We start from the raw sequence: 23,513 nt of genomic DNA, 5'->3' as shown, positions 1-23,513 counted from the left end.
TCTACAGCAAATTCTGCCCGGCGCCTAAGTGTGCGCTTATTGAAGCAAACACAGGCAGCACAGGCCGAGACGTCGTGGTCTGGGCCGAGGCAGGGAAGGCAGTAAGAATGGAAGTCCTTATGAGGTATTTGTTTACCACAAGACAAGCAATTATTAACTTTTGCAGTTTTATCTGACATTGGCTGAGGCAAGAAAAGGTTCCCCAATGGGGTACTTAGCTTTTTGATGACTTCGGTATCTGAAAACACAGGAGATGGCCGACCGGCACTTGCGAACTGCTTCTGCTTAGGGCACCGCGCGGCAAGAAAGACTGAAGATGGCGTCTGCTGATGCTTTTATACCCTGGCCGCTCTGACGTCAGGTAGGAGCCAACATCAGCCGACGCCGGACCCAGACTTTGGAATCCAGCCGACCGAAGGGCTGCCTGAGGCGGGACAACCCATATGTAAGGACTGCAGTTGCATTCTTGAAGGACATCCTGATGTCCCAAGACATTACATTGGCAAGGTTTACTTGGGGAGGTCTTGAGAAACAATACAGAGCCAGAAACAAAACATCTAAATCAGTAGACACAATAAAAGTTGCACTTAGCACTTCAGCATTTAGGCCTGGAGGAACTGACCAACAAAGGAGAGATTTCTCACTTTAGAAAACAAATGAGCAAGGTGAAAGACGATCTCTAATGTCAATGCAGACACAATATAGCACATGGACTTAGACATGTAACAAAAAAGGAAAAGCTGAGAAGTTATGTCAACTAAAATTTTAATTTACAGTATCTATTCCTGCAATTATCTTTTTGATGAACATAAGATGTACTGTGTTCCTGCGTGCTGTGTTCTACTGCAGTAGACTGCATTGTTCATGTTCTGAACCCAAAAAAAAGAGACACATACATACATTTTATTTACGTCAAAAAAGAAAAACAAATGCCAGCAATGTACTTCAGCTTACATTTATTAGTCCCTTAAACACATCTGCTTCTATGTACTGATGGAAACAGTTACTTCAGAGCATCACATATAGTAAAACGTTGATGCTATAAAATCCAGGATCGTGATTTGAATGACAAAAGAAAAGTAGCTTCTTGAGGATGGCAGTATTTGCATAATCATGTCAATTAATACAAGCAATATGTTCGAGCAAGAGATGCATACATGCACAAAAAACATGCTCCCTCTTCAGAAAATAAGATATTAAAACATTCATTTCTCCAATTATTTCTGGTAAGGAATCAATGTAATTAATGCATTAGTAAAACAAGTACAAGCTAAAATGCAAATCAAAATTTAAACTATTTTATAACTTTTTCTTGGACAAGAATTGTTTAATGTAGTGCAATGTAAATGATGTATTAATCACAAAAGAAAATGCAATGGACCTTTTAACACTTGTTTTACCATTTGAAAAAAAAAACTAGGGTGTTCAGGATTAACTTGTAAGCTGCAGTTTTTCTTACAAATTAACGGTATAGTATTTTCTAAATTAAATGTCACACACATTGAAGTACCGTTTAAAATTTGCATATTAAATTGTAGGAACCAGAACAAAACAGTATAACATGGCAAATCCAATGACTAAACTGATTAGACCCCTAAAAACAAAACTCTACATACTATCTTCCCTATCAACTCTTACAGGTGTTTTTTCTTTGTCCACTGGAATTTGTACACAAAGTGCTGCTTGCAACTAAGGCAGGTTGGGAAGATTAAGCAGGAAATGCTAGTTTTCAGAAAGGAATTCTACGGGTAATACCTCGTCCACGAACAGCAGATAAAACACCTGGTATTACACCACTAGGAAATAAAGACTGTTCACCTGCAACACAAAAATAAAACAAATCAACAAACTTGCAAGTATACGATTACTTAATCAGAGCTGAACCCCACCAATTTGGGTGCAATTAGGTATAAATAAAACACCAAAACAAACAATGGAGCACCAAAGGTTCAGAGTGGTACATCAAAAGCTAAGTGATTATATATATGCATGTCTTATGAGATGCTGAGGAAGATGGAAACCTAGAATGAAAGGACAAAATGGCTTCAAGATGGAAGAGTAACTAGCCCCTTGCTGAAATAAATGGGTCAAAAAAGTAAGCACTTGTGAAAGAACAGCTGCTGTAGGTCTATGCACTTACCCGATGCCCATAAGTTAAAGTTTTTCCATTTGCCTTTATCGTGTGGATGGTTTTCTGAGAAGCAGATGGCAAGTTTACCATTTCCTCATGAAAGGATGGATCCCTGACAATCACTGAAAGTGGAGAAAACCATACAGGCTGACAAAGAGAGAGAATTTCTGGATGAGACAAACCCAGATGGATGTGACAGCAGACTGGTTTACTGTGGTAAGAGAAGAGGTCTCTGAGGTCATGACATGGAAACCATATCTCCATATCTGATAGAACCAGAATGGAGACAACAATTACCTTCACCTGGCACCTTTTGGCCTTCTGGACAGGAATGGCAAGAATGCATATAGTATATTTAGGGGCCAACTGTGGGCAAATGAGTCTCCTGATGCCTGGAGAGATGATTAAAAAAATTGCTGCAGTCTGTTTAAATGTGAAGCACAGAGATCGCAACAGGGCCTGCCCACAGCAGAAAAATGTCCAGAGTTGTTTTCTTGTTGAAATACCATTTATGTTGGAACAGCATTTGTTTTCCCATCCTGCTGGCAATTACTTTGGATATCCCTGGTATGTGTGGTGCCACATGAAAGCACTGCAGTTTTAAAAGGTCCACTGCCATATCCTCACAGCTTCTCTGCAGAAAAGATAAGATGGTGTTCCTGTGTGGCAATGTACCACACCACAGTCTTATTTTCAGAGTGGATGGCAAACTGCACACGCGGTGAGCAACTCCTGAAGGGCCTATAATGCTAAGAGGACTTCTCCAATATCCATTTTGCCATCTTGCTTCACATTGCAGCAGTCTTTCACCATGTGTCCAAATAAGGAGGTGCAATCAAAGTTAGCACTGACATAAGCCGCCTTGAAATTGGCTGCAAAACGCATTAGATGAAGTCAGGTCTGTCTCCTGCTGTCTAGGTATGAGCCCACCACTTAGTGTCACCATCTGTGATGGTGAACAAAGAAAATCACTATCTGGGTCTGTAGGCCCTCAGGGTCATTTGCAGGTGGCTGAGTGCCTCAGCTTTTTCTGCCAGGTACCACTGAAACCTGGTTAAAAGTGCCACACAATGCTAAGCGTTTATCAAGGATATACCTGACAAATTGTGCTTCCCAAGTCTATCCATCATCAGGCTCCCTGCTCAGAGGACAGAGCCTGTGCACCCTCTGAAACATCCAACTTGGTAGCAGCGGACACCACTGTTTGTGTCTTTCGGCTGTTCCCGATTAGGAGTCGCCACAGTGGAACTCCGGTCCGCTAATGATTGGTAGTAGATTTTTTTTTTTTACGTGCCGAGTTTGCCAGCCCTGATGCACAACCTTCAACAAAGGTATGCCCATTCACGCATGTCTCCACACAAGACGCTGTAGCTGAGAATCGAACAGCACAACGTCTTGCTGTGAGGCGACAACACTACTGCAGCACCACCACCGCAGTCTGAAATCCAAAAAAAGTCCTTTACTCCAGTACTAACTTTGGGGGTCTGCAGTACTCTATCGGGCTTCAGTGTATTGCCTCAGGCATGTCTGACTCCTTCCAAAATTTGTTTATATCACATCCACTAACTTGTACAATAATACAAGTAAATTTACCATTAACAGTAGACGTTTTAACAGATCACTGTTGAAGTAGCCAAAGTTGCGTGTGTCCTACCCCCAGCCAACTTTTCAATGCTTATGGGCACCCACTTTATTCTGTTAGGATGAGGAACCATTACAAAAAGAAAAGTGCCAAAAACATTACTGTTTTTGTGCCACAAGAAGGGAGACAACAGCCATGAAAGGAGAAGACAGCTACTGCAACAGTGATCCATTACATCTACTGTTATGCTAGGTTTACTTACACAATTGTGCTATGTTCAATAGTAGATCACTCTTGCAATTACATGATAGACAAGTACAGCAACTAGAAAAAAATTAAGATTCCAGGAGCTCCTAAAGAATGGTCTTGGCAAAACTTGTTCTGGACCTGGAAAAGGAATAAAGTTTGTAGCACTTTGTAAAAGTATTTACCAAGGACCACGTTCTAGGAAAAATTCTACTTCTAGGGTCCACCCCCCCCCACACACACACCAGAAAGACACAAGCCAAAGTCCTGAAGAAATGAGCACTACTTGTGCCTGAAGGTGGCTTATTATGGTGAGTACAACAAAAAGAAATGGCACAAGAACTATACAGAAATAGTCTGCTTTGACACCGGTTGTCCTTTCCCTCACAGGAGGCAAATACCACCTAAACAAAACTCAGTCCTGATCAGTTGTTTGAGCTGCTTGTGGATGCCTAGACAGTGAAGTTTTTTTTTTTACTCCCTTGCTCTAGGGATCATGAGAAAAGACAGAGATTTAACAGACTGGCTCACAAAGAAATCCAGTCCTTGTGGAAAATGGGGTAGGGTTGACTTACTGTAAAGTGCATGCAACTCATACACTCAACTGAAGTTAGAGCAATGAGCTCTAGTTAAAGAACCTCAATTCAGTCTGATGAGCAGATTCAAATGGAAAAAGCAAACTTTTTAAGCACAAAGTTAAGATCCCAATGATGAGCCTCCTATTTCCTTGGATGACATATGTAAAACCTCTTTCAAAAATAAATGGGCTTATTTTTCAGAAAGGGAGGGAGGGATCCAAAAGCAGTCCATCAGAAATGGCTCACAACTGAACCTTGCTAGAGGAAGAAAGGCCAGAGGACTAATTCACACACTCAAGAACCACAGGCAGCAGGCCTTAAAGGTTCCTGGCCCTTAATGGCATAAACTAGAAAATCTTTTTTGCTTAAACATATATGATTTCTTAAATGTATTTTCAGCCTCCTTCAATACCTACTGCATGTTCCAGAATAAAAGGTGCCTAAAAGTATCAAAATTTTACCTTAAAAAAATCCATCATCCAAGGAGTCAATTTTTCAGGTGTAGGTATATCAACCAACCTCCATTCTCTTATGAGTAAATCCAGTCTGTGGGGGAGCCTGTGGTAACAGCCCCTGGCCAGTTGCAGGACAAGGGAGAACCACTGCTGCTTGGGTCAAAAGGGGGTTAAGCACTACAGTCTTCTGGATTTTTAGAAGAGCCTAGGATGTCTGCGGAAGAGGCACAGAGGAACAATCACATCCACTAGAATGAGAAGACAACAGACTTCCAGACAGTTTTATAACGAATTCTGGAACAAAATTTCTTTAGCTATCTGTTCAGAGAAGAGCAAAAACTGCTCAAAGTGTTCCCACAACTGGATCAATGTTTGGAAGACGCCAGGGTGAAGTTTCCATTCCCAAGGTCTGTCCTGGCCCCATTTAGCTACTCTGCTAGGTTTTGCTCTGAATAAATGCATATAGCCTGAAGATAAAATGACCAGATTTGCTACTTCCCAGGCTATCACAGAAAGTCTGCAAATAGGGTAAAGATCTGGTAAATCCCACCCATATTAACATACTGCCTAACTATGGTAATGTACGTAGAAAACTTGGAGAGGTCCTGGAGACTACAGGCAATTTAGGACTGAATTTCAAAGCATTTATTACTGCCTGACATTTATGTGCTTTTGTCTGTGGTGTTTGTGTAGACCTTGTACTTCCATACCTTTGGAACCCACTCTATGCATCTGCTGACACACTCTGAGTAGGAGACTGAACAACGGAAGTCCTGGACTCAGAATTGGACTACTCACCAAACAGCCTCCCTCCTTGAAAACCCCAATACAGGGATCTGAAAAGTTAAGAGTGCAATGTTGAGTCCAGACTGATCGGACATATCACTGAATTTTTGTCATGTGGAGTCTGGTCAGGGAGTAAGAATCACAGAAGCCATGTACTTTAGAACTCAGAGAAATTTCCTGAAAGCCACTTGGTTTTGCTTGGAAAAATTCAGAAAAAAATGTTTGGAATATCTCTATTTTATCGTCAGGGAAAACTCTTCTGGGTAGAATCCAACAGAAATCTAAGGAAACAATTTTGTGAGATGGGATGAGAGGATTTCTGCTGCATCAAGCTTCAGGGTCTCCCACATCTGGGTGATCAGGAAGGAAAACAAAGGGAGGCCCTCTCCTGTATTGACACATGTATCTTAAGTGGGACACTTTATAGTAGAGTCTAAATGCTTCCTTTTCCACACACTTCCTGATATGGGGAGAAAATATCCAGGACTGGATAGTGACCTAGCTACAGCAGCTTTCAGTTATCTTGCCTATTTATAGCAAAAGAAATGTGGCAAAACATTAAACTTGACATTGCAGGGTACACCAACTTTGTTGGTAGCCTCATGACAGAATCATTTATAGTAATGAAGTGGCATTATGCTTACTCTTGACAGTTGACACAGAGGGGCACTATAACACTGGGAGTGACAATAAATCCAAGGGCAACTATACCAAATAGATGTCAATTCCCTGCTACACTTACTGGCATCCATGAAGGCTTTGTCACCGATATCTTGAATGTCAATATGGCTAATCTAGAAAATGGCAAAGAGGAGCTCCAAGTCAACAACTGTACCAAATGATCAGCATCACAAAAGTATCCATCCATACTAAAGATACTAACAGATGAGAATGTTGGTACCAACACCATAATGTTGATGCCAACCTCGAAATTTGTGGTTACAGGTCTTGTTCTAACATTATGCGCCAAAACCAGAATCACTGTACAAACAGCAGAAGTAAAGTGAAAAGGACCTTCTCTCCTTCTCTTGGAGTTTTGGGGTGGGGGGAAGGTCACCCAGTTTAATTTTAGCATTCACCACTCTCACCATACAGTTTCAATCAATTTTTAAGATGGGTATTCAGAGAGACCTAGTTTCTAAGACATTTTGGGTACATGTGTTCTTGCATCCCTGTAGCCCCTCACAGACTCATAGGATGAAAGACTACACTCTGAATAGACACAGCTCACACTAGGAGTAAAAACTGCTAACCTTCTGTCTACAGGGCCCTGAAACTAGAGAGCTCTGAAATATACCTACAGTAGTGACAGAGTCCCCTTGCCTTGGATATGGTAAGGGAACTTCTCTGATGGTGGCTGTGGATGTCCAACCTACGAATCTTAGCAATATATCTCACCTATGAATCTTAGCAAGATACTTTAAGAGTCCTTCATCCTCCATTTTTTCCTTTCTTCTGTCCTGCTTCATGGGACTGAATGAGAATAAAATTCCTTATGGATCAATGTGTTTTTTCTCTTCCTTCCAACATTTTTTGACAAATGTCACATGAGGGAATCAAGCTGTCCACCCTGACACACCTAATAAAAACCACAGGTGTCTCTCCTTGGGAAAATCTTATGACTCCAACAGTGACGTATATGAAAACCAGGTGATTTACCCTTTGCATTTTTCTATTCAGTATTGAAAATCTGAAGTGGCAGAAATACAATACAGCACTGAACAGGCATCAAAATGCTAAGAAAAATAGAATATTCACTACTAGGAAATCTACAAACATTTTAAAGCACTAATACTTACAACTACACCCAAATGCCTTCACAGTCTGGTAATTAACAGGATTAAAGCTATAAGCGGTTAAGCTGCTTCAATTAACTGAGGGCTCGATTCCCTCAACCTCCAGTTCCCTACTTTGAGACTGAGCAAATCCCTTAACCAGGCAGTGCTCTAGGGCAAATGGGAAATTGGACTAGGTTCTTCAAAGATACACACCACAACAGCCAGTACTTCACCAGTAAGATTATTTGTCAGCGTCTTCAGCGTCCTCTGCGGAAGGCAGTATGATTAAAAATGTTTCTTTCGCCAGAACTGCAGTTAATAATCGGGTTCCAGATAAGGAAACATCTAATGGAACTGCCAATTCTACTTCCACAAATGTGGGTTTTCAAAGTGATGACTCCAATAAGGGAAGGAATGGAAGAAATGGAAGAAAGGGGCAAAACTGTTACAAATGAAGGTTTGTCCACAATGACTTTTGATGCGCAGTCTTTACAATGTGTCAATTTGTCTAGTTTAACTTTGAGCAATGATATGTTAAAGGTTTTACATAAGGGAAGTAAGTTTTTTTCCGACTTTCTTCCCTTCGTTAGCTGATGTTTATTTTGAAGTTAAATGTTTTATTAGGAAGTTATTGCTCAGGGTTTACTTTGCAAGAAAGGATGAACAAAATGCGTTCATTTCTGTTTCTAATCAAGAGTATGAATCTTTGAGTGATTCTGAAATGGAGAGTTTATTAAATTTATCCATTTATAACTATGAATGTGATGAATTAAACACCAGTGTTGACATGTTAAATGTTGAAAATGTTAGCTTTTTTACTGGTTATGGTAAATTAGCGATGCCTGTATTCAAAAATACTAATAACACGTTTACACCATATATTTCTGTGCCTGCCATTTCCACTTTCCAGAAAGTTCTTTTTAAAGAAATAGAAATATCCTTTAGGGATTTTTGTAAAGGAAAAAAGTGCTTTAATTTGAACAAAGAGGAATGGCTGGCTTTAAAAGATTTAAAGAAGTTCAAAAATGCTTATATTTTTAAATGTGCTGATAAAGGTGGAAACTGGGTCATCATGGATAAAATAAATTATTGGTATATGGTGAATAAATTGTTGTTGAATTGTGAAGAATACAAGAAGCTGGAATGTGATCCTATAGAGTCATATAATGATGAGCTGTTATTTTTATTGGAAAAAGGTGAACGTTTAGGATTCTTTACACAAGCTGATGTTAAGAAATTGTATATACGAAAAACAACTATACCTATTTTATATGCATTGCCTATGATCCACAAAAACTTAGTAGAGCCTCCTGGTAGGCCCATTATATCTGGGGTGGGCTCCTTTTTGGAAAATGTTAATCTTTTTTTGGATTTCCAATTAAAGGCATATTTGAATAGGGTAACAGCTCATATCTCGAACACACAGGAACTTATTAATAAGATGTCTGAAATTGTTTGGAGTTATGATTACTATTGGGTCACTATTGACATCAAGTCCCTACATACTAACATTGATATTAAGTGGGGACTTGAGTCCATATGTAACATGCTAGGTGAGGGACCTAGAACTAGCTTCTTGATTAGTCTATTGGAATTTTGCTTAACCCACAGTTATTTTCTTTTTAATACTGAATATTTTTTACAAGTGAAAGGCACTGCAATGGGTGCAGCGTATGCACCATCTTATGCTATCATTTACATGGATTCTTTTGAAAAAAAGTTTATTTATTCAACTGATTTCTTTAAGAACAATATGGTTTTGTACAAGCGTTTTATCGATGACTTAATTTTCATCTGTAGGGGATATGTCTGAATTTTTGGATTTTTTTTTGAGATGTTAAATAATAATGAACATAATTTATCGTTTTCTTATGAGGCTAATAGAAGTGAAATTAATTTTCTTGATTTGACCTTATTTGAAAAAGAAAAGAAAATAGAATTCAGACCTTTTAGAAAACAAACATCTGTAAATATGTTTTTGTATGCCACCAGCATGCACCCCCCACATTTATTAAATGCTCTACCACATGGGGAATTCAAAAGAATTCGAGATCATACTAGTATAAATGAGGAGGTAGATAAGGAATTGTATCAAGTCCTTCTGAGGTTATTGGAAAGAGGGTACGATCATGACCACTTAAGATGTCGGGATGGCATAATTGATAAGACCTTGGTAGTACCCAATGTAGGGGTCAATGCTAAATATTCAGTTAATATGAAAGATAATGTAGAGAAATTATTTTTTGTAACTAAATTTACTGCCTTTTCTAATAAATTGACTTCATTGGTTAAAAAATGTTGGTATTTAGTTAGTGAAGATGATACTATAGGTGAGCTACTTCCACATAATGCTATTTTTTCCTTTAAGAGGGGAACAAACTTAAAGGAAATATTAAATAACAATTTATCACATTATGATAGGCCCATTTCCACCAAGGTAGGCACTTTTGCATGTGGTTCATGCAGTGTGTGTAATAGGGTTATTAATGTGACATCAATTAATAATAGACATCATATTTCTAAGCATTTTTTCAATTGTAAGTCCACTAGTGTAGTGTATATATTGGATTGCTCTTGTACCGACATTTGGTACATAGGACAAACTAAAAGGACGGTTAGAATTGGGATTTTGGAACATCTAAAGGATATAAGAAATTTGAATTCATCCAGTCCAGTTGCCAAACATTTCATTGACACTCATGGTGGTTGTGCTGACAGTTTAAAATTTAGTATATTAGGGAAACCTTTCATTTCAGGGGGAGATTCTCTCATAAGTAAATTGTTAGAATTGGAAACTAGAATGATATTGAATTAATACATTAAAACCTTATGGTTTGAATCAGGAATTGGGTATTTAAAAATATTTAAAGATATTTAAAATAATATTTAAAAATATTTGAAATATTTAAGAATGTTATATTACATTAATTGATTTATTTGTTTATTTACTATGTGTTTATTCATTGATAATTTTATTAATTTTTTTTACAGCTGAATTTATTATGAATATGCATATATAAAATATAAATAATGTATTTATTTGATATTTAAAAGTATCTATATATGTAGAGGTCACTTTAACTTGAAGTTATTTTCTTTATTGAATTAAATTTGTAATTGATTAATTGACTGATCAAATGGTATATAATTGTTGTGCCTTGATCAAGTAAATTGTGATCCTTGAAGGCGAACTGCCGAGGTACCAGATCGTTGGAACAATAAAGAATATCTTACTGGTGAAGTACTGGCTGTTGTGGTGTGTATCCTGCAGATTTTTATTGTATTTTTGGCTACTTAGGTTCTTCAAAGGTCTCCTAGGTCACATGCCCAGCAACTACCTTTGAACCCAAGAAAAGGACACGGAGCACATGAGAAGAGCCACAAAAGAAACAAAAGGAGTGAAATCTTCCCAAAAGTTCACAGCTACCAATAACAAAGTTACTGAAGAATCCTGATACATAGAGAAGCCATAACTTGGAACAAACTTATAAGGAAAGCCTAAAGCCACTGAAGATATTGACACCAAGAAACGAGATCAGAAGAGGAAAAGGATGTGACATGCATTATAGAAGCAGGGGAAGAGTTTTGGGTGCCTAAGTACATCTTAAAGATGATGAAAGACTACTGCTGAAATCGAGAGAGTGGATAATGTAATATTAAGTACTGCTGTTAGTTATCAAATGATATCCTCATTACTGTCACGGTTTAAGGATCTAAAAGTTTTGAGACTAATATTGTATCCTGTCCTAAGTCAATAAGGACATGAAAAATTAATAGCCATAGGGGAAAATGATCAGGCTTAAAGAATACAATTATCTTAGTTTAGGAGGAGCGATCAGAATTAGACTGGCATTGATTTGGGCAGTACCTTTTGAATTACAAGAAATGAAGACTACTTAAAGGATCCAAGTCTATAGGAAGAAAACATTTTCTTCCAGGTAATCTCGCGAAAAATGGCAGAGAAAAAATGTTAACCTGACTGCTACATTGCATTAAAAAAAGTTGCCACCTGGAAGACTCCCTGTGTAAATCTGTAGATGTGTAGGTTCAGCTTTTTTGTCAGTTATTCTCCTATTTAAAGCATCAAACTGTTTATATGGAATGAGAAATGCTTTAATGTAATTTGAGAATTAAACTGTCCTCTCCAAAATCCAGTCTCTGCAGAGGTGGCAAGAGCTGGTTCATTCATGTAACCCACACCAAAAAGTTCTAGCTTGACTATATGAAAATTCCACCTTTGAAAATTTTCTGATAAGCATTTACAGTCCAGGAAAATACTGTGAAATTATATTTACTGTTAAAATCAGTTGCCATGCACCTATAGGGTTGCTGAAGTAGGCTCCCCAAGCCGAACTGAAAAATTCTGTAATGCATTTTAAAAAGGGAGAGTAGTGTTGATCCAATGGAGATATCTGCAATTAGTCCACCACAGGAACTGCGTTATGTACTGCAAAGTAAGAATTACATCAAGTGGATCTGTAGACTCATTTCATAGATTTTAGAGATGCCACTGAATTTTACTCATATGAAATCTTGCATGAGGAGCTACAAAGATGAAAGCACAAACCTATCCAAAATGTCTTGGAAACTGTAGTATTGCTTGGAAATGTCAGGACTGCCTAAACCTTACATTCTAAGTGAATCATCAGATTTGTTTAAATTTTATAAATACCTTTTAATTTAGAGGCTAAAAGAGTTTTCTTTGTGCTCTGCATAGGACAGCTCAATTGTTTTTTTCCATTACCAAATGACTGCCTAAATACAGGAAAAGGTTACATTTTGATTTCCAGGCAAGAAAACAGTCTGGGCAATAAGTATACTAAAGTACCTAGATTCTGACATACTTTTCTAAGAGAAGGTATCAATGGAATGAGGAGTTCAACATCTGCAGTACTTAAAGCTGCTGCATAAAGAGTTTTGCTCCAAGAAGAGAGGTTAAGTCGTCAGAGTCACCAACTTGAAAATACTCTGTATGCACAAATGTCAGATTTGTTTAATCTAGAAATGGCCTTGAAGTCCTGTCCATTTTCAGAACTGGTCCTCTAATTCATGTGATAATAGAAATAAATAATAAATTACTGTGCAGCTAAACTAAAAGTGCTAGCATTAAAATGTAGTGCAACACAGGAAGGGAAGTAGAAAGCCACCATGGAAGCAGTGGAGAGAAACCTAATGCAACTAAGACCAGCAGTATTCACTGTCAGAAGAATACAGAAAAGGGAACAGATCTAAAATTATTACAAATAAAAATGTGGTAAAAAAAGATTAAGCAGATCAGGATTTCACACACTATTTCCAATATTAAACAAAATTTCAGCACAAGCAAAAAACTTAGAAGGTATGCAGATAAATAAGGGAAAAGTACAAAATGATCACTCCACTGTTGAACCAAAAAGGACAGAGAATGGGGAACAAAGCAAAAGGAAAAGAAAGCCACCACCATAGGTACATTGTAGAGAACCATTTATGAAGATCGCGCTGTAAAAATATGTCAAATGGAGAGAAGCTCTAACGCAGAAAATATGAAGTGGGATAAAAAAACAGCCAGAGAAATTCAGACAAATTAATGAAAAGCTCAGAACTATAAACCCCCAGGCCAAAATACAGTACCTAACTAGTGGCTAAAGGCTTAACATTTTTAGACAGATTTAAGACAGCAAAAATTAATTGTATGCACAGTCCATAGAGACACCAATGTAGTTGACAGGAAAAAAAAATATTCCTCCTAGAGTGAACCATCAAGTCATCCCAAGGACTATAGACCAATAAAGTACAACTGTGCAAGTTGCACTTGCCATAACAGATGTTAGAATTTCCTCACTGCTGATGCTGCCTTTGCCTACAGGAGTTATTTCCTGCCAAGCACAGGACTGGCCAGCTTCACAAAGTTCTGGCTCCCACCCACACCTGCACTTTAACTGGTTAGCCCCTTGGAGGGAAATCAGCAGTTGAGAATGTAGCATATTCATCCTGAAGCTCTAAAAGATCTAAACCATAGCCAGTATCTTCATATCTCAACTATATACAAAAATAATGCAACGGGGGGGGGGGGGGGTAGCTGCAGAGACAGCAGTGGGGAATTTGACCATGTACTATTACTGTCAAGTGGAATTTACGACCGTTCCATGTTCATCATTCCCACTGCTGCAGTCAGAATGAAGGATAAGGATCCAGGAGCCCCCTGGAGAATGGTCCAAGCAAGCCAGTCCTGGACTTGGAAAAGGAATCCAGAGATCCATGCTTCTGCCACTAAACGGCTTCTAGAGTTTACCACTTTCTAGTATGCTGTCAAAAAAGCTAAGGCTCTAGTAAAATAAGCCTTCATACTGCCTGGAACAGATCTGCCATGGTGGGAATAATGAAAAGCAATAGCTGAGGACAACCATCACAAAATAATTTGTTCTGACATGGGATAGCCTTTCTTTATCCCACAGAAAGAAATAAACAGCTGATCTGCTTTTCTAAAGGACTTGTTTCTGCCAAGACAGTACTTTAACTCCCTACAGTGAGCTGCCTGTCAGACGCTAGGATCCGCCACATAACACAAGCACTCAGGTCACTCCAAAGTAAGTACAAATATGACTTAGTCATTGTACATGCTGGTGTGAATGACCTGAAATGTACCTCCTTCGACTACATGAAAAGAGACAGAGGAGCTCTCTGGTATGACCCTGCCCTTGAGCAGCATCTTACCCTCAGCTAGAATGATGCCACAGTACAAAGACAAAATGATCGACTTCAACAATTGGCTAAAATTTTGGTGCCATTCAAAGGGGATCCAGTGTTTATCAGCCTGGGATAACATGCTCGACAAGCCACGTTGCTTCGCTAGGGACGATTTGCACCTGTCGCCCCTGGGCTTTCGGATACTGGCAAAGGCTTTTGCCACCCCCATAGTGCCTTTTTTAGGCAAGGCTCAAAAGACAAACCCACCTCCATAGACAACACAATGAATAAGAAACTAAGGGTAATGCTGCTAAACGTCAGAAGTCTAAACCTCAAGATGCACGCACTTGAAGCCCTCCTCAGTAAGGAGAACATCGATATCTGTGCAGTGACAGAAACCTGGTTCAAGGCTCCAGAGAGCACCCCAGCACTACCAGGTTATAACTCGTATCATGCTTTTCGGCCCCAAAACTTGGACCGAACCACAAAAGGAGGGGGGAGTATCCATATTCATCAAAGATACCCACACCTCCAGGTTAGTGGCGTTGCATGAAGCATCGGAGACTATCCATGTACAACTAACAGTGGGCAAAACTGCTATTCAATTTATAGCATGCTACAGACCACCCTCTCAAAATCAGGAATCCCACTTGGCTTTCCTGAAAACACTGGAGAACATGAAGATCTCTCTAAACACCATTATAATGGGTGACTTCAACTACCCAAACATAGACTGGGAGCATTACTCAAGCCCCAACACCCTAGCCCAAAGGTTCCTGGAATTTATAAACTCAAATGCTAGTCACCACTCCCACAAGAGGGGAAAACATACTTGACCTGATCATTACCAGCATGGGGACTCTATGCTCCATACCAGAAGTATACCCCTCATTGGGAAGATCAGACCATAAATTAATCTCACTGGATATCCACAACCCGACCCCACCCCCAGCCCAGAAAACCACAGTGAAAAACTTCTCAAAAGCGAACTTCACACTTCTCAAAACCGAGGTGGAATCCTTCAAGGTCCCCGGGCCAGTGGAAACTATGGCCCAAACTGCAGAATCCTATATAAATGTAGTCTATGGACACCTCCAGGAATGCATGGATCATGCTATCCCAAAAAAAAACCAAGACCCAATCATCCAAATGCAGGCGTCCAGTCTGGTGGACCCCAGCCATAAATAAGCTGTACAACAGAAGGAGGAAGCTACTACATGACGGAGCAAAATCCCTAAAAGAGAAAGCATCTCTGATCAGTACTAGCAAAAAACTACGATCCCTCATAAAATCCTCCAAGGCCAGCTTAGAGAGAAAAATTGCGCAGGACACTAAAGATAATCGCAAGGCTTTTTTTTAGCTATGTTAGGAACCTGGGATGCAACTCCCAGATATGCTCAAAGTTGATCCAAAATGACAAAAAATGCACTGAACCCACAGACATTCCTAACATCCTGGCAGACAGGTTTAGTGCAAAATCCCCCCGCCCCCCCCCCCCCCAAAAGAGCAAATATCTATCCCAGCAGAGTGCTGAAAGCCGCCATATCCAAAGCAAAAAACACTGCTTCAATGGGACCAGACGGTGTCCCGGGTTGCGTCCTACATGAACTCCAAGAACTAAACCCTCACGTAAAACTGCTATACAATCTCAGCCTTACTACAGGATATGTACCCAAAGAATGGCATGCAGCAACAGTGGTCCCACTCCACAAAGGTGGTGCCTCTACGGACCCTGGAAACTGTCGCCCCATAAGCCTGAATAGCCTAGTCTGCAAGGCTATGGAGAGGATCATCATGGAACTCAGACATTGGGGACCTGCAAACACTGGATCCTACCCAATTCAGCTTTGTCAAGGGCAGATCCTGCCTCTTGAACCTGGTCGACTTCTTTGAAACGGTCACCAAGGCCATAGATGAAGGGAAGGTAGTCCACACAGCTTACCTGGACCTCACAAAGCATTCGACACAATACCCCACTCTGGCATCATAGATAAGCTATTCAGCATAAATATAAACCCCTATGTCACAAGATGGGTTGCAAACTGGCGCACAGACAGAACCCACAGAGTCAGAATTGCTGGAGCCATGTTGGACTCGAAACCGGTTACAAGTGGTGTCCCATAAGGCTTAGTCCTGGGACCACTCTTGTTCAGTATATATTTTTTCGAGGTACAGGCTAACACGGGAGGACTGTGGCTGACCAAGTTCGTCGATGACTGCAAACTGGGCGCCATAACGGACTCCAGCTGACATGAGCATCCTTCAAAAAGGTCTCACAGAGACGGAAAACTGGTGCCAGAGCCATGGCCTAAAGCTAAATGCCAAAAAGTGTATAGTCATACCCTTTGGCAAAAACAAAGTACCAACAAATTACCACATAGGTGGTAACCCATTAAGTACGGAGGAAGTAATTAGGGACCTGAAGCCAGGAATGCAGTCTAATGGCAAATCATGTGCTAGCCGCTTTAGAGGTGACCTCCACTGCCTTGGAGATCAACCTCATTGAAGCATTAGACAGGGAAGTCAAAGTGGCTAGCTTGGGAGAGACCAGCCTGAGACTCTCCGGGGGCAATAACTCAGAGGTGGTGAACTCCTATACCAAATCCCTCTGAAGCCGGGTGAAATGTGCCATGTAGCTGGTTGCCCTCAGTCCAAACGCAGCTGAGGCAAACTTCCCAAAATGCTCGACCGAGACACTATTCAGGGGATGGACCTAGGAAAACCCTGCTCTGCTAACTTCATCTTAGTAGCAGCAGCCATCACAATGGCATCAACAGGAACACACTTGCTTCAAAAAGCTTCATCTTTGGGAGTACTGAGGACTTTGTCTGCCTTTTTAGGTACCAGTTCCAATGTGTCTGGCTCCTTCCAAGTCCTGCTGGTGATAGTTCCATAAACTCGTCCGCAGGTGGGGACACTCGGGTAGAAGATGGGCCCATCTCGAAGGTCTTCAGGAACGCGGATTTCTCCAAAGACAGGGTGGGGGAAGACCAACTGCCTTTTTGCTTGAGAATTTAGCGTGTCCTCAAGGACATTTCCTCAGGTGGAAGTCTGGGGGACCGGTCTCCTTCCTCAAAATCCATGTCCTCATTGAGGGACTCTCTAGGGGAGTCCAAGTGCCTCCTCTTGCATGTTCTCTTCTGAGCGGGTTCCTCCATGGTGGGCTCTGGGGAGGATTTGGAAGAAATCGGGAAACAGCGTGGAGTGGTGCCCATCTGAAGGTGTTCACGAGAGGGCTGCCCTGTGGTCCCACCTCCCAAAGCCAAGAGAGGTGGGAAGGACCCAGAGACAAAGAATAAGCGACAAGCTGGAGAAGGTCCTACCACCCAGAAGATCTGACGGACTGGATGAAGCCCCCATCCTCCTGTGACTGCAACCACCCTGGAGTAAATAAGGGTCCACAATGCAGTACCGAGGCCCCCAGATGATACCAGACCCAAGCTGTCTAGTGCCAAAGGCCCCAGGGGAAAGGACAGTTTGAAAACTCCGAGCCTGACCCCACCCCCAAGGAACCAGAACTCTGCTCACAGGACAAAGCCTGCCAGGGACACTGACGATGTGGGGAAGGGAGGGATACCTGACATCATCAGCCTCTCACAAGGAATGCTCTGGTCCTGGCATTCGAAACCCAAATGGGTCAGAAGAGGAGAGTGAAGCCCTGTGGATGGAAAAGGATCCCTAAGGAAACTGAGCTGGGGACGGTAACAAGCCCAGCTCGATCTGGGCCTTGAGGAAACTCATCATCCCTAAGGAAACTGAGCTGGGGACGGTAACAAGCCCAGCTCGATCTGGGCCTTGAGGAAACTCATCATCCTGTCCATATCTACAGGTAGTAAACTCCTGGAAAACTTGGAAGATATGCAAGAATGACCGATCTAGCTGGAGACCTAGACAATGTCTTATGATCCCTGGAAGGAGACAGATTCTGGTGCCTCAGATCAGAGGCCACAGATCTGGAGGGGGAGCCATCTATGACTATCGAATCAGAGATAATCAGTTCCGAAGCCCTAATAGGATCACAGGTTTTAGCTGGAGTGCTAGATGGATCTGGGGAAGGCTTATGCCAAGTCGTATCCGAAGACCTCCAAGGTGTCAAGGTCTCGGATCCAAAAGGTTGAACTAAGGTCGGAGCAAAACAGCCCAGATCCAAAGCCGAAGAAGCTTGCCTCGGATCTGGGGATCTGTGATCCAAAAGCCTCAGCTTTTTTGAAGGAGATCCTTTCGGAGGCAAGGATCTCTTTTTAGGATCCTGGGAAGCTGAGGAGGGAGATCCCCAACTCAGAGGACCATCCTTAGCTAACCCCTTCAAGTACAATTTGTTTCTGTGCTCCATGAGAGCCCTTGGATTGAATCCGGTGCAGATCTTGCATTCAATCTCAAGATGGGGAGCTCCTAAACATTAAACACTCCGTGCGAATCACAATGGGGCATCTTTTGATCACACGAGGAGCATCTTTTAAAGCCAGATGGCTCATCAGACATAGTGAAAAAGACAGACGCACACCAACCAGGGAAGTTCACACACATGCACACTAGCCATCTAATAAAGAGGAAAAAATGCACCAACCAAAACCCTTAAAACTACTGCAATTATTTTTTTTTTAATTAAGTAAATTAACTAGCTGCAGGGAAAGGAATGGCCCACAAGAAAAATGGCGGGAACCTGACAGACTAAAAGTACAGGGAGGAGAGGAAACCTAGCACTAACTAGGTTAAAAACCTAAGAGAGCTAGAAAAAAGAATAACGGGCAGAAAAACTACTAAGAAAACCCAAGAAGAAAAATAAGCACTTAACTGAGCAAAGCTACTGGAATCATATCCTAGCGTTTCCACGGAAAACGAGATCAGAGGGTTACAGGTCAGCAGGGAATTGTGGGAAAGGGAGGAGCTTGAGTTCTGGATCTGTCCATCAGTTGCCGGCTCAGATCCAAGACTCATCCGTGATAAACAATGACACGAATAGCATCAAATCAGTAAAATACAAAAATAAAATTGTAGGACAACTCAAACAGTAGTAGAATAACTTGAAAAACTCCAAAGAAATGCTTGACAGCAAAGGGATCTGAGTTGAAGTTAATGACAAACTAGAACTGAGGTTTGCTACAATGGTGAGGTATTATGGGATGAGAGGAGAGCTTAAGATTTCTTGGATCTGATGAACCAGTAGAAGCAGAGTCAGATCAGAGTACTGGATCCGAACCCATCAGCTGAGGAATGAAAGAAAAGTGCACCAGACTGGGGGGTTCTGAAGATGAGAATCTTTTGAGTTGAGAGTAACCAAAAAAGCCTGAGGACGCACTATTGAAGCAGAGTTTGTTGAGATAGCATCTTCAATTCTGGCATCCTTAAGAAAAGTGTTGAGGACAAAAATTCAGAATGGGAATCTACATTCCCTCCTTTCTTGAAGGCAAGAGTCTAAAATAAAAGCTTTCTCTGCTGGTGGATGGGAACAAAGTCCCCTCTCTTTCAGAATTGGTAAAAAACAGGTGTTTTTGGTTTGGTGGACATAGCAAAATATCCAAATAAGTTGTTGGAAAAAGCCAAGCTGGCTTGTATCCTATCCTCTACAATGACAACCCACTGGTCTGAAGTTAAAGTTAGAAGGTTTCCTTGATGGATGAGAGGCACATGGGATATCAGGCTCTGATACAAGAGGTTTGGGAGGTCACTCAGTGGAAGTTCTAGCTTTGCTGGAGTTTTTATTTTTGTTTTTACTGATTGCTTAAGTGACCTTCTCACTCATTGTTTTAATTTGTTTGGAATATACTTGCAGTGACCCTAATGATAACGGATATCAGCTGGGTATAACAGCCCTGTGTTTCTAATGCTTAGTCAAACACACTGCTTGTGCTCTGCTGACGAGGTCATAAGGCCGAAATACGCATATCCGCAGCTAGTGGGGTTTGGCTTTATTGGCCTGAAATTGTCCATTAAAATGACGAAACAGGTCATGGACATTCAGAATTGCCATTGAACTGAAACATCTGATGTTCATAAGGTTCATTTGCATAAATCCCATGTGCCTCTGATACAAGAGGTTTGGGAGGTCACTCTGTGGAAGTTCTAGCTTTGCTGGAGTTTTCATTTTTGTTTTTACTGATTGTTTTTTAAGCGACCTCACTCACTTGTTTTAATTTGATAGAAGATGAGGGAATAGGTCAAGGTGGGGGGGGGGGGGTAAGACGAGATGAGGTAGAGAGCTAGAAACTGAACAAACTGAACTGAACAATAAACACGTGTTTATTTTAACTGTGGAGCTTTTCTCCTCAGGCCTCCGCTGAAATTGGACCTACGTCCAGTCGGACACTCTTGTCAACAAATGTAAATAAATAAAATAAAAATTTCTCTGGGAAGGATCCATTTGGTCCTTAATGTGGCTTTGATTTCTCCTAGAACTTCCTTTTTGAAGAACATTGTTACTTCTTAAAAAAAAAAAAAAAAAAAAAGAGGGCCCAGCCTTGGAAGGAAACCTTCTCTGGAATTAGGGACAGAATTTATAAACATCTGCTCAAAATCCTGCATAATCTTACTTTTCTCTCCTGTAGGTGTTTAAAAATTTCAGCAACAGGGTCAAAGAGATTTTGTATTTACAGGGGCATACAATGACTTGGTCTTAGCATCTTCTGTTAAAGACTACAACCTCAAACAGCAGCATCTCGGTAGCTTTAGATAATGCATTATTGGGTTTAGAAAATATGTAGACAAATCACAGAAATTGACAGTGATTTGCTCATGTCAGCCCAAATATAGGTTAGGGGAAGCTATAATGGTTAATGTGTTTACCTCACAGACAAGGTACAGAGCTCGATTCTTACCTCTGAAAGGGGAATTTGGCTATGCTTAAAATGGCCCACATGGGCAGCTATTGCCTAGTACTTGCCTATGAACCTAATAGATATGATACCTAATAATGTTGGTTTAATACTTGAGGAGCATGGAAAGTATAGCAGAAATATACACTTTTTTTATCAGTACAAAAAATGAATGTGGTGAAGGCAAATGGTTCCACTAACAAAGAAGAGAATGTAGCACAAAATATAGTAGAACCAAACCACAGCCAATATCCAGAATAAAATTACTTGTAATGGTGAGCACTTTCGCAACAGATTTTGCTGCTTCATCAGAGGACGAATGGTACAGAATGGTAGCAGCTTGATAGGCTTGTCAGATTCTACTGAAATAACTGCAAGGTCTGAATTACTTTTGTAATGGAACTTAGAAGTCAGCCTTTATAAAACCTATGGAGTTTCTTACGTACTGGAGATTGGGATTCTGGACTTAAGGAATATGAGGCAATGTTATACTGTAAAGCCTCTAACACAGGACAGACTGCAGAAGGTATGGGGTCTCCCCCACATATAAGCTGTAATACCTTTTCTATATCTCAAACACCTGCTAACACCCACTGAAAGTGGCACATCATTTTCGACATGTCCCCAAAGGAAAGATTCTCCAAGTCTGGAGTCATGGTATCCTTTTGATTTTTGTCCTCAAACTCAAAATCAAACTGGGAGTGGACATAGAAGGAAAAATCCAGAAAATGTACAGAATCTTAATTTCCCTCATCAGAAGAGGCATTTTTCTCTCTTATGAGTGGAAAAGTACTAGAGAAGAATGGGGGGGGGGGGGGGCTTTAGGGACATGACTGCCCTGAAAAGCACTTGGGAAAAGTTACACCACTCCTATAGACCTCTAGAAACAGGAGCATAAGATGGTGCATGGTTAGTCTTCTGCTTCTTTTTCTTGGCATGGACATAATGGTCAGGATTAGACCGGACATACCTTGATAAGGGTACCAGGAGCTTCCTCTTGGTCAAAAATCTGAGGTATACCCTCTGGTCCCTCAGGCAACAGGCCATGGCTGAACAGCCTGTCTGATTGGTTGGGCAGGACACATTAAGTTGCTGATCCTTACTGGCATCCGATTTCATTGCAACAGGGGCTGCATAGAGGACTCAAAGTGCCACAGCAAAGATTTCCAGGTCTGACTGGACAACAGATGCTTCAACTTTTTCAGCTTCTTCTCTGGCTGTCAAGGGACATTTGAATGGGAAGAGTTAGACAACCAGAGGACTTGGAGATTATGTGCAAGTTTGGATGGTCTTCAAGCAATTTTGAGGGAAAGTAAACAACCCCATAAAGATTTAGGGACAAACTATGGACAAATGGAGTACTCCTTTTAACTGTGACTGGGTTCCAAACATTTAGTGTGATCTTTATGAGGTATCTGTCTACCACAGTTCCATTTTCCCCTTCTAGAAGGCAAACCAATATTTAGTGAAAAAGCTGAAAGGAATGAGGAATATTCCTTCAATGGAGATACTTATCTGTTCTCTCCAAACAAAATCCTTCACAGGTCATATGTCTGACAGACATAAAAACTGTCTCATAGTACAGCCGGGTGGCACAAAATTCTGAGGATTTTCAAACCTATATGTCCCTTATGCACCACTTCACAATCTCTCACTTGGGTCATATGTTGGATGTATGGTGCAAAAGAAAAGGCACCAAAACTTTGATCTGCTAGCTGGACCCAAGATATCCTTTGTAAGATATTTCCTATTTGTAATCAATATAACACTGACTGAGGAAGGACATCATGAAAAGACTTCTGGCAAAAGTCTAAACCAAATGAAGTTCATATAAAACACTTGGGTGAAAGAAAAAAAAAGCTACAAAACCAACCCACAAAACTAGAGTTCTCACTGCGTAACAACTTAAATCTCCTATGGTGAAGGCCCATGGGATCTACAGGTTCATGGTTATGTACTAGGCTAGCTGCCCTTGTGGATCACTTTAGCAAATTTCACCTTGGTAAGAATCAACCCCCCCCCCCCCAACCTCAACTGCGAGGAAAGCAACTAAACCATTATGCCAACTCCCCCAACCCCCTATGCAAATGATCCCTTAAAGATATTTATCCTTAATACCAGTGTATTTCAGCTACATGGCTTCTGACTGACTACCCATGACTTTTTACCTTTACTTGTACATTTCAGGCCAATGGATCCAAATCCTACTAGTTGTAGACATGCCAAATTTTGCCCTTTTTTTAAGATCAGTGCAACATAACTAGATTAGCTTGGCCACAGCTTTAGAAACGCAGAACTTCAGTCTAATGTCCCTAAAATAAGGGCTCATCTGCCATCTGAAAGCCATTCACAAGAGATGTTTTAATGTTATCAAATAGTGAAGACTCTAGCGTTTCTGGGTCTTTCTTATTGTTTTCACTTAATGGTGTGATGACCTTTTTAAAACCCTTTGTATATTAGGGATGATTTGCATTCAGTG

General features: G+C 40.8%; 1 protein-coding gene across 4 annotated transcripts in view; it reads right to left on the bottom strand.

Annotated features, from left to right (window-relative positions):
* Positions 1-939: 939 nt before the first annotated feature.
* Positions 940-23,513, bottom strand: part of MAEL (maelstrom spermatogenic transposon silencer) — a 699,006-nt gene continuing 676,432 nt past the window's right edge. For all 4 annotated transcript variants that reach the window (XM_044073092.1, XM_044073091.1, XM_044073094.1 and 1 more), the window contains one exon: positions 940-1,818. In XM_044073092.1, coding sequence (XP_043929027.1) covers positions 1,730-1,818 — 89 coding nt within the window. In that variant the 3' untranslated portion in view covers positions 940-1,729. The remainder of the gene's footprint in view (positions 1,819-23,513) is intronic.

This window comes from Protopterus annectens, chromosome 5.part1 (assembly GCF_019279795.1).
Source record: "Protopterus annectens isolate FY-2018-M chromosome 5.part1, PAN1.0, whole genome shotgun sequence".
Lineage (NCBI taxonomy): Eukaryota > Metazoa > Chordata > Ceratodontiformes > Protopteridae > Protopterus > Protopterus annectens.
This window is presented reverse-complemented; position numbering and strand designations above follow the sequence as displayed.